Source organism: Dunckerocampus dactyliophorus, chromosome 1 (genome assembly GCF_027744805.1).
Source record: "Dunckerocampus dactyliophorus isolate RoL2022-P2 chromosome 1, RoL_Ddac_1.1, whole genome shotgun sequence".
NCBI lineage: Eukaryota > Metazoa > Chordata > Actinopteri > Syngnathiformes > Syngnathidae > Dunckerocampus > Dunckerocampus dactyliophorus.
In genome coordinates, this window is record NC_072819.1 from 3,158,733 (window position 1) to 3,170,206 (window position 11,474).

The 11,474-nt window shown below is 43.0% G+C and overlaps 2 protein-coding genes across 2 annotated transcripts; both read left to right on the top strand.

Annotated features, from left to right (window-relative positions):
- Positions 1-2,336: 2,336 nt before the first annotated feature.
- LOC129193999 (galactose-specific lectin nattectin-like) lies at positions 2,337-4,037 on the top strand. The gene is made up of 5 exons (XM_054798870.1): positions 2,337-2,350; positions 2,399-2,552; positions 2,655-2,789; positions 3,337-3,448; positions 3,940-4,037. Exons 1-5 carry the CDS (start codon positions 2,337-2,339, stop codon positions 4,035-4,037), a joined length of 513 nt encoding a protein of 170 aa, XP_054654845.1.
- A 3,798-nt stretch (positions 4,038-7,835) lies between these two features.
- LOC129189892 (alpha-N-acetylgalactosamine-specific lectin-like) lies at positions 7,836-9,752 on the top strand. The gene is made up of 7 exons (XM_054792075.1): positions 7,836-7,865; positions 7,930-7,992; positions 8,083-8,095; positions 8,167-8,252; positions 8,333-8,470; positions 9,205-9,316; positions 9,386-9,752. Exons 2-7 carry the CDS (start codon positions 7,930-7,932, stop codon positions 9,466-9,468), a joined length of 495 nt encoding a protein of 164 aa, XP_054648050.1. The 5' UTR covers positions 7,836-7,865; the 3' UTR covers positions 9,469-9,752.
- Positions 9,753-11,474: the final 1,722 nt, after the last annotated feature.

Consider the following 11,474-nt stretch of genomic DNA (forward strand, 5'->3'; position numbering starts at 1 on the left):
AAACAAATTGGATATTTCTGTCGGTCGTGCCAGCACGCACAAAAAAACCTGGTCCCCATGGCGGGAATCCCACAGGAAGTCTGTCATTTTTATCTGAAGCTTTAATTACTGTAATAGCATCTTTCATTCACTGCTGTCTTGTCTTGTCTGTGTGCTGTTCTTTTCTTCTTCACAGTGGGGTTGCCCCAGCCTCAAATGCAAAGGTTGGTATCAGATCGATACAAGCGTATTGAGATCAATATTTTTCTGTTTCAGTACATGTGTGTTTCTGCGTTTATATTCACAGTACCCCACAAAAGAGTAGAGTTGTCCCTCGCCACTGTGCGGATCAAATTTTGCGGCTTCGCCATGACAGTTTTTCAAAATACAGTAATGAAAAAATTAATGCTGTTTTTTGGTTGACTGTGGCTTATTATTAGTCCAAAAATATGCATATGTACAGCTTATCCAAAACAGGATCTTTTTTCTTGAAACTCATAACGGGATGTGTAGCGTCCCCACATATACAGTGGTGTGAAAAAAGTGTTTGCCCCCTTCCTGATTTCTTTTTTTTGTCACACTTAAATGTTTCAGATCATCAAACAAATGTAAATATCAGTCAATGACAACACAACTCAACACAAAATGCACTTTTGAAATGAAACTTTTTATTAAGGGAGAAAAAACATCCAAAGCTACATGGCCCTGTGTGGAAAATGGTTTTTGCCCCCCTGTTAAAACAACTTAACTGAGATGAATTGAGACCTATCAGCGTGAAAAAGGTTATAAAGACATTTGTAAAGCACCAGGAGAGCCATTATCCACAAATGGCCAAAACATGGAACAGTGGTGAACCTTCCCAGGAGTGGCCGGCCAACCAAAATGACCCCAAGAGCGCAGCGACGACTCATCCAAGAGGTCACAAAAGACCCCACAACAACATCCAAAGAACTGCAGGCCTCACTTGCCTCGGTTAAGGTCAGTGTTCATGACTCCACCATAAGAAAGACGCTGGGCAAAAACGGCCTGCATGGCAGATTTCCAAGACCAAAACCACTGCTGAACAAAAACAACATTAAGGCTCGTCTCAATTTTGCCAGAAAGCATCTTGTTGATCCCCAAGACCTTTGGGAAAATACTCTGTGGTCTGACGAGACAAAAGTTGAACTTTTTGGAAGGTGTGTGTCCCATCACATCTGGCAAATAAAGTAACGCCACATTTCAGAAAACGAACGTCAAACAACAGTAAAATATGGTGGTGGTAGTGTGATGGTCTGGGGCTGTTTAGCTGCTTCAGGACCTGGAAGACTTGCTGTGACAAATGGAAGCATGAATTGTGCTGAAGGAGAATGTCCGGCCATCTGTTGGTGACCTCAAGCTGAAAGCAACTTGGGTTCTGCAGCAGGACAATGATCCAAAACACACCAGCAAGTCCACCTCTGAACAGATGATGAAAAACAAAATGAAGACTTTGAAGTCCTGACCTGAATTCTATGGAGATGCTGTGGCATGACCTGAAAAAGGCGCTTCATGCTGGACAAGCCTCCAAACCCTTCCTATCACTGTCGGGTCTGGAACCAATTAACCACAACAAACGAGGGACGACTACACTCCTCACAGAGTAAAAAAAAAAAAAACAGTAAAGTGCGTACACCCCCATGTGAAAATGTCCAAATTTGGCCCAATTAGCCATTTACCTTCCCGGTGTCATGTGACTTGCAGGGTGCTGTACTGTATATATATATTTTGTTTTGTCTACAAACTTGGGGAAAAGCTTTGGGGCTAAAAAGGCCAAAGGCTGTGAATGAGAGCCACTACCAGTTTTTGCTTTTGACTTTATTTTGCTCACATAATTGTATGTATTAACACCGAGGAGAGCAGAGAACAAACTAGCGCTGAATTGCTGCCTTGCAGCAGCTAATGTAGGTGCTGGTGATTGCTTGCAGGTGCGTTCAATCAGCTCCGGCTCTGCAGGGTAGCGTGCACTACAACATAGAGCAGATAGAGCGACAAACACGGAGCGTGACTGTTAAAGTTTGATTCAAACGGTCTGCTGCTATTATAGAGAATAGCGTTAGGTGAGTGTGAGCACTTTTTCAGACATGTGCGATATATTTTAGCTTGATTTATACATTCTAATATATATAATTGTATCCTTTCCTTTGTGTCTTTCTGTTCATAAAATAGAGTAAAAATGGGCATATTTCACACATAGTTGCAATGGTGATTAATCATGATTAATTCATTTGAAAACTGTGATTAATTTGACTTTGAATTCAACTTTTAATCATTTGACAGCCCTAATTATAACATGTAAATACAAAATCTTTTTCTGGTGTTTTAATCAGATTATGATCATGATCAACAAATTGTAGGCAAAAATCACAAAATCTCTCAAGGATCTTTGAAAAATTTTAAGTGAAAAGTGTCAGTATCAGATTTGGTATCGTTCAACCCTACTAACAAAAAGTAACAATTGTGCTGCAGATAAAAAATGCCCTGATGGCTGGACTCAGCTGAACAATCATTGTTACGTCTACCAAAGTGATAACAGGACGTTTGTAGATGCAGAGGTATGGAAGAATTTCACACAGTAGTTGACTAAACCATTTGACTGCGGTTCAAATCAGTGATCCATCGGTTTGCGATTATTTATTGATTTTTACTCCCATCAGCAAGCGTGCAATGATCTCGGTGGGAATCTGGCGTCCATCTGCGACGACCTGGCGAATACGCTGGTCACTCAAGTGATTCTGGAGGCGGGAGGCCTGGGTTCACTCACCTGGATTGGACTCCATGAGGCCTTCGAGGTAAAAACAATTGAAGATCAGGAGGCAGCCTTGACTTGTGCCCACGTATTCTTACACGATTATCTACTGTAGCTTCCAAAGCAAATGCTTAACTCTTAAGAAGCCAGACCCATTTGTGCTTAAGGGACAATGATGGCTGATATTCCACAGACAGAGTGGAACCCCTTTATTAAAATACAGTAATCCCTCATTTATCTTGGTTAATTGGTTCAAGTGAATTTCCACAAAGTAGGATTCCTTATTTATAAATAGAATATTTTCATAGTTACAGCATAGAAAATCTATTTATGACCTTCTAAATACAGTTTTTAACATTAATAGAGCCCTCTAGATATGTAATATCACGTTTACACACCTGTTACCCAACATAGTAGACATAATAAAAAATAAGGCACTTAAGACATACAGTAAATAATACTGGTACTTGTGTGTGAAGAACAGCCTTTTGGTTGGTTCTTTCTGCATGTATCATACTAGCCCTGATGTAGTATGACGTGACGACAAGGTCAAGATAAAAAGCAGTCGTCTTTCCAACTTTGTCTTCCAGGAGGGTGACTTTTTCTGGACTGATGGATCCATCAGCGACTTCCGGAACTTTGCAACTGGTCAGCCTAACGACGACAGTGGGAATGAAGAGTGCGTACAGATTCAACCTTCAGGTATAACAATAATTCCTTTGCTTTAGAAAAAGCTCATTCTCTCTCTTTTTTGGTCGAAATCAGGTGTTTTTGCTGAAACTACCCTATGTTCTTCCGCCAATATCTAAAGACCCAAAAAGGCTAGAAACAAACTATTTTTTCTGTTGAAAGAAGAGAGTCTAAAGTTTCTTTAGATAGTTTCAATGTTTATGTAGTCCTAAAACTCAATATTCTGTGGGTCTGCAAAAATGCCCCAAAACTCTGGCAGTATGGAGCTCTCTGCTCCTGCAAAAGGACCCACTGTCATTTCAGGGTGTTCAGCCCAATCAGCACAGAATCCGGTACGCATCCTTAGGGGACTGGAAAACACGTGTGCAAAATCTGAGCAAGATTGATTGAAAACACGGCCGCCATCAAGCAAAGACATCTTTGCAGGAGCACGGACGGGACTAATTGTCCAACCTACAGGGGGCGCCACAAATGATTGTGATGATTTGTGTTTGTTCTTCCAGATGGGTTGTGGAGCGATGCCGATTGCACTGATGAGATCCCTTCTGTTTGCATCAGAGATATCTGCTCTGACGTCCAAACACCTGTCATGCTGCCGTAATAAATTCATTGTTGTCGTCTTCTTCTTCTGCACTTGCTGTGTTCAGTGGTTCGTCACAATCAGTCAACCGTCATATCAGCTAAGGGAAATCATCTGCTGTTCCCTTACCAAGCATAAAACCATATTGTTCCTATCCTATCCTGTATATCAGGGATCGCAGCCCGAGTTCAGACCCAGCTGCCATCCAATACATCCTAGACATATAGTCAATAAATGTTATTTATTTGATGTTTTGACAGGGCGCCTCTATTTTGACTGATGCATATTTATTTTAGACTTCACGATACTGGTTGATCAGTTGAAGAAATCCACTGGCACTAAAGACTGACTCTAAATACAGAGGCAGATGAAAGAGGGTTTACTTTATTTTCAATGGGAAAACTTGCTTTGGTTAGAGTACGTTCTGGTGTGAGACAGACCTCCTGGAACAGATTAATGACGCTAACCAAGGCACCACTGTGTTTGAATTTTAGTTGAATACCCCCGCTGGAGATGTTTCTTCTCTAATTCTTCTGTCCATTACTCTTTCCCAGGTGTCCATAGTATGGGACATTAGCTTTGTTTCCTGTGGTTAACACAGTCTCGGTCTTCTATCTCTCCATTCCTACTGTATTTTTTCCCAATTGTATGTTTTCTGCATCGGTTCCCAATGTTTGTCAATCCATGCTTCTCCCAGGCTCTTCCACACTTCCACGGCTTTTCCAACTGGCCCCTTTGTTTTCTTTAATGCTAATTTTACTTCCCCTCAGCCAGATGATGGACATGCTATTTTTAGACCTACAGAAGTCACATCAAGAAGTCTGGAGATGTATGAGAGAAAAGAGTGAGAAACACATGAGACTTGTTCAAGAAATGTACAGAGGAGCAACAACACAGGCCAGAGGTAGTGTCGGGTAAACTGAGTGCTGAGTGGTTGGAGTTGGGCTACATGAGGGATCGTCCTTAAACCAATATCCTTTTCATCTGATGATGGTTGTTATGTCTTGGGGAATAAGAGATCAATCCCCCTGGTGTATGTTTGTCTATATGTGCCCTACGATTGGCTGGCAACCAGTCCAGGGTGTACCCTGCCTGTCACCCGAAGTCAGCTGGGATAGGCTCCAGCATAACCCCCCGACGCTAATGAGGATAAGCGGCATAGAAAATAAATGAATATGTGATTGTAGAGTCAATGTCGAGGTTCAGGGAAGAGTAAGGTAGTAAGACCAGCAAAGAGAAGACGTTGGGAGAGGGGAGAATGCTTGGATGTGTGGAGTAACCAAAATAGATGAGAACAGGAATGAAAGGGTGAGAGGGACGGCAGAAGGCCCTGAAATACATTTTGCTCTTGTAATTGTGTGTCATGCATTCTCGGACTGCTGGCTTGTTTTTGACATTTTCACCGTTTAAGTGATTGTGGTTTGAATTGTCTTTCGCCAGTGGGAGATAGGACATGTCTCACTGTTGACACCTTGTGGCAGACAGGGACTGTAAGACTTTGGCTCTGCTGCCCCCTGCTGGATACACGGAGGCCTTCGTTGGTGTGCAGAAGCAAATATGACCTACAGACAGCGGCGGAGCCAGACATTTTTCATTGGGGTGGCCAAGATGTGACCATTACTCACATAGGGGGTGGTTGATACGATATAGGTTGATACCTGAAATTCTAGATGGCCAGTGGGGTGGCCGGAGAGTGACCACCCTGTGGCTCCGCCACTGCTTTTGGACCGTCTATTAGAGCAATTCATAGTTTCTGGGGTTAGGTTAGGGTTAGGGATTAGGGTTAGGGATTCTGCTCCCCATCATAGAGGCCAAACCCGTGCAGGGCATGGGACGGAAGTAATGCCGATTTTAACTCTAGACTCCTTGCTTTATATGCCCACTCATGCTGCTACAGAGAGCTTCCATTATCAACACATTTATGTGCTGAATCACGCCACAGAATTTAAGTCAAGGTCAACATAGTGAGAAAACTTGACCGGAACCGACCAAAGGAATCATGGAAAACTTACCGACTGGTTGCAGTTCATGTAGACAGCTCCTCCCACAGAAAGTTGTGTGCTGCAGTGAAATGCGTCCAAGTGGAAACAGCGGTTAGGCTGAACTAATGTTCTGCACCGTGGGGGTGGGCACTGGGGGTGCCGTAGCTCCGCCACTGCCTGTAGGACATACTAGAGTGTAATATTATACATGTGCAATGACCTTGCCAAGACGTTTTGCTGAATGGCAGCCTGCCATGTTTTCCCAACTTTTTTTTCTTTTTTTCTTAATTTCTTTCTTTATCTTTGTTTTTATTTATTTATTTTTTGGTATTTTCTTTTATTTAGAACAGAACACACACATAGAATATCTGTTCTGAGAGAGACTACATGCTGTCGTCACAATGTTTAAAGGGATAGCCTTCATCATTGTTTGGAATTCTTTTTTGTTTATGTGCAGGTTATATTTCACAATGAGCTCGTCAAATGTCATAATACCTCTATTGTTTAATAAATGCATCCAATTCGACTTTGGGGCTTAATAACAGCGCCATCAGGTGTTGTATTTTTCAGAAATATATATATATATATATTTGTATATACTTGGCTGGTGAGATAAAGTTGAAAACTTTGTTGGTGGTACTGAACGCGGTGCTTTTGAGAAAAATACAGTGAAGGTGGCTGACAGATTATTTCCCTGTTTGCCATCAGTGGATGTTTGCATGAATCGCCAACTTCACACAGATCATTCAAAAAAGGATGAAATAACAAAGTCTTACGGATCACTTCCACACGTCCACAGCACACACATGGCTGACTAATAAACGATAAATATAGCAACTTCTGCTCAATCCACGTCGATTTCAGACTTAAAATATGTACCAATTTAAGCCACACCCATTTCTGGGCAAAACCACGCCCACTTCCTGTTTATGCGCCACCCACTCCGAGTACAGATACGGACATGGATCACTTATATGGGTGAACAAATACAAATAGTGGTGTACTCGCTCATCCCTAACTGCTCCATTCACAAGTTGAATGGTGGTCTTCATGGTTTATTCATTTAACCTAAAATGCTTAATTTGGGCAAAAAATACATACGATTTGCTTAAATATGCAGATTTTTGGGCCAATAATAGACCAAAGTCAACCACAAAACAGCATCATTTATTAATGAATCAATGGTTGAAAAAACACGGTCGAGATTGAGGGAGCGATGTTTGAACCACAATGTAGCGAGCGATGACTGTAAATACCTCCGACTGCAGAGCGCCACCATGTCTTGTCCTCGGTGTCCCGCCCCCTGATTATCCTCTAAATGGACCTGCTCACTTAATAGCCCTTTTTTTACCACCTTCCACAGTGTGACGTTCGGTCGTTGACTGCTATGCTGTGCTGGACCCAGCTGCGTTTCATGGAAGTGAACCGGTAGCATACCAAACGATTTGCTGATGGGTGTGTTATTCATTACGGCAAGGAGCCACCCGAATGTCCGCAATTAGCAAAGGTGTGTCCTACCCACTGCTTTGTAGCTTCTTTGCCGCCGTGACGTCAATTGTTCTGCTTACTCGCACACGGGGCATGACTAAGTGAACTAATTAACTTGATAAACTAAGAGAACATTTCCTTGTGTGCAAGGAACGACACCCTGCCTCATCTTGTATGCCTGACTTTGTAACATCGTTCTTGCATATTAAACAGCCTTTTCTATCTGGAAGACTGTAATGGACTCCGCCAAGAGGCCTTTAAGGTTGATGTGTCATGTGACATGAACGTACAGTAACTGATACATAAATAACATTCCAGGGCAGTGTCAAGCTAGCATATAAAAGCATGACTTGTTGTCGTCGTCAGCACCACTGCAAAGGTAACAATGCACAACGTTACATCCTGCTTTGCTGACTGTCATTCATGTGACATTTTTTTCACAGATGGCATTTCCCATTTGTGTGCTCTTCCTCCTTTGTGGGATCAGCGGGCTGTTGGCTCAGCCTGTAAGCCTAAATCTCACCTGCTGACTTCAATAAACACATTTCATATTCAGTTTCGTTTATTGCTGTTTTCTGTTTTTTTCTTCTCCACAGTGGCCTCGCAGAGGTTGGTAGCTGTGACACGTTTTTCCCATCCGGTTTGTTTGTTTTCCACCTAAAATAACAATTGTGTTGCAGGTGGTCCCTGTCCTGAGGGCTGGACTCAGTTAAACGATCACTGTTACATCTACCAAGATTATCCCAGGACCTTTGCAGATTCACAGGTATGGAAGAATTTCATCCAGTAAGTCACGTAAATAAGAGGATTCAAAAGGGTGATTCTGTTTGAACTTTGTCCCATCAGAGGGTCTGCACCGTTCTTCATGCGAATCTGGTGTCCATCAGCAGTCGAGTGGAAAACGCGATCGTTCTTCAAATGATTCGAGATACTAACAATGGTGACATCATAGACACCTGGACCGGACTCCATGACACCATCGAGGTGTTACCAGTAGCAAAGTTTTAGAAGTATTTATCAGCTCAAAGAAAACTGAAACGGGAGGGCGGGTGGAGGTGGGGCTGGGTGGCGGTCTGTGGTCGTGTCCTGGCTGCTGTGTGGTGGGCTCTCAGTGGGGCCTCTCCAAGTACCTGTTGCTATCCGGTCTCTGGCTGGGCTACTTTGGCCAACACCCTATGGGTTCCCCCACTGTGACTGGGCTTTGAGCTGCCCTGCTTTGGATGCTTTGCTGGGTTGGTGGGGGCTCTAGCCTCAATTGTCTGAAGTGAACTTGAAGGATGGGTGGTGGTCTCTGGTCTCCACCCGGCTGCTGTGTGTAGGGCTCTCAGTGGGTCCCTGGCTAGGCTTGCTCTTCCCTCACTGAGGTGGGTTCTAAGCTGCTCTGTTTTTTGGGGTTCGTGGGGGCTGTAGCCAGCGGTAGAGGACACTTTACAATAAGGTATGCAAAAATACAGTAGTTACTGAGGAACTCATGAAGAACTAATGGGGAACTAATGAGTAGAGTCATTAGTGAGGAACTAAGGCACATCAATTTAGATAAGTTACTGAGGAACTAATGAGGAACTAATGAGGAACTAATGAGTAGAGTCGTCACTGAGAATATCTTTGTTTTTCTTTAACTTTGGTCCGTACCAAACTACACCCTTCAAATAGAGCAGACACCAAATCCGCCAGTGTCTCTTTTAGGAGTGGGTGATTGAAATGCGACTGTCTTCCAGGAGAATCACTTCATTTGGACCGATGGCACACCCTTGGTCTTTGATGACTTCGCCCGTGGAGACCCTAACAGCCTGGGTGGGAATGAAGACTGCGTGGACATTGAGGGAGATGGTATGACGAACAAAAACATTTACACCGAATCTGACTGTTTGATGATCTCACGGCTTGTTTTTCTCACAGATGCATTGTGGCACGATAACCCTTGCGAGGACGAAAACCCGTTTATTTGTATCCGAGATGTGAAAGCTGAACGCAAGCACTGATCATACAAGTGGGTGGGGTCCGCAGACCAGCGCTTGCAAGTGTGACGGTGAAAGACGGAGAAGCAAGCTCACTACGACAACATTTTGCAGTGAATTGGTATTTTATCGGACATCAGGGTGTTTTTTACTGTTGGTCGGCTTCACGTGTCGCTGTGTTGTGCAGTGTTGTGTTGTTTTGCTTGTCTGAGATGGATAAAGGATTTGGGAATCACAATATGAGCTATGGACTGTAAAACACTGAACATAAAAAGCATGTGAACTTCACTCCTTGTATACATGTACGTTCTGGGTCTTATTCAGTAAAAACCCGTGAAATTAAATTCCTTTTTTAATGTGGTCTGTTATTATATCCTAGTTTAACAGATGCCAGCCTGTGAGGCTGCGCACGTGAACGTTGGTAAACTTCACTCCCTCGTCACTCCCTCTGCCTTGAGAGCTGCGCTGAACACGCGGTCGACAGTCTGGGCTTTTGGCCGTGTGGTCGGCGCTCCCGGCTCCCATTGCGAAGGTCTTGTGTTCGAGCCCCGGTGCGGGGCGGTACACGCTAATAAAAAAGTAGCCCAGGCACAAGCCTTCTTCCTGTCCTTGTCTTTGTATCTTCCTGATAAATGAGTCATCTTTGCATCATTTTTTAGCTAATAATAAAATGGACTATGAAGTATTTGAAAACAAAGTTCTTAATGAAAGTTAGTTATTCTCTTCTTTTTCCTCTTAGCCTAAAGCATAAAAAAGCAGCCTCACCAGCCATGAAGGCCACCACACGTCACTGGACTACAGTCGTCACGTGTTTATCGCAGTTAATTGGTTCCAGACTCGACTGCGATCAGTTCATTTCCACGAAGTAGGATTCAATATTAATAAATGTAATATTTTCATAGTGAGAGCATAGAAAACCTGTTTATGAATTTAAAATGTTTTTTTTTACCATTATTAGAGCCCTGTAGACATGAAATAACACCCCTATAGTCACCTTTACACTCCTATTATTCTTTGTTTACGCCACACTGCTAATACGGGGACACAAGGGACGCAAGAGACGGCCACGGCTTTAAGCACAGCGTGCTAGGGAGCTAAGTAATAAACCATAAACGGAGAATAAATGTGTCCTTTTTTATGGCCCTCTGCTGTGCATTGTACAGCATGCAAGAGAGACGGGCAGCACCTGTATGAACCGCACACAATCGAAAGGTAATATCAACAATGGCAGAATTGATGCACTTTTAATTATTGCAGAAATATAAAGAAGTAAAATTAGAATCATTTGGTAAGGACTTTGTGCTACTGGGACCTTATTCTGAATATAAAAGTTCCCCAACGCTGCCATTTTCAGGGGTGAATCAGACAGATATAAGATATCCTTTTGGTTATATTTCGCAAGCAAATGATGAAATGATGACGTCTCTGCGACGTCTCATCTTGCCGACTCCTTTGCCACCAAACATTTGACAGTCATTTCTGTCTGCACTTTGTAGGGAACGCCAAAGAGTTACAAAAGTTCCTTGCAAGGTTGAATTGTCATTCACGTGTGGTCCTCTTCATCCTTCACCTCCTCCCCCAATGCCATTTCCACTGTTACGCCTTTCCTTAAACTTAACCGTACCAAATTGAAAAAACCTGTCGTCCCTTGCAAATTTGCAGTTCGAATATCGCTCCCTCGCTACATTGCTTTTTTTGTCTTCAGCGGCCAAATCTGGTTCTTGGGACATAGAAGGGCTGAGATCGAAGGTAAAAAGGGTTCTCCTCTCATTAAGGTAAGTTTTTGGCTTCTTTGTCATTCTTCCCCACTCCGTTTGAAACGCTGTCTTAAGTTTAGAATAAGGAAGTTTGAGAGGCTAACTAGTTAGCTCGCTAGCTTGCTATGCTAACGGCAGTTCTTTGTTTTGTCCCTGCAGTGATCCCGTAGACTGGCAATTTGATGTAAACAACAAATAATAGGAGTGACAATTGGGGTGTGGTAATGTTAAAATCCGTATTTAGAAAGTTGTAAACTGGTTTTCTACGCTTCA

Coding starts and splice junctions, on each gene's coding strand:
- LOC129193999 (XM_054798870.1), top strand. Junction 2,553..2,654: donor GGACGTTTGTAGATGCAGAG/GTATGGAAGAAT, acceptor TACTCCCATCAG/CAAGCGTGCAATGATCTCGG. Junction 2,790..3,336: donor GACTCCATGAGGCCTTCGAG/GTAAAAACAATT, acceptor TTTGTCTTCCAG/GAGGGTGACTTTTTCTGGAC.
- LOC129189892 (XM_054792075.1), top strand. CDS start 7,930: ATGGCATTTCCCATTTGTGTGCTCTTCCTCCTTTGTGGGATCAGCGGG. Junction 8,471..9,204: donor GACTCCATGACACCATCGAG/GTGTTACCAGTA, acceptor ACTGTCTTCCAG/GAGAATCACTTCATTTGGAC. Junction 9,317..9,385: donor CGTGGACATTGAGGGAGATG/GTATGACGAACA, acceptor TTTTTCTCACAG/ATGCATTGTGGCACGATAAC.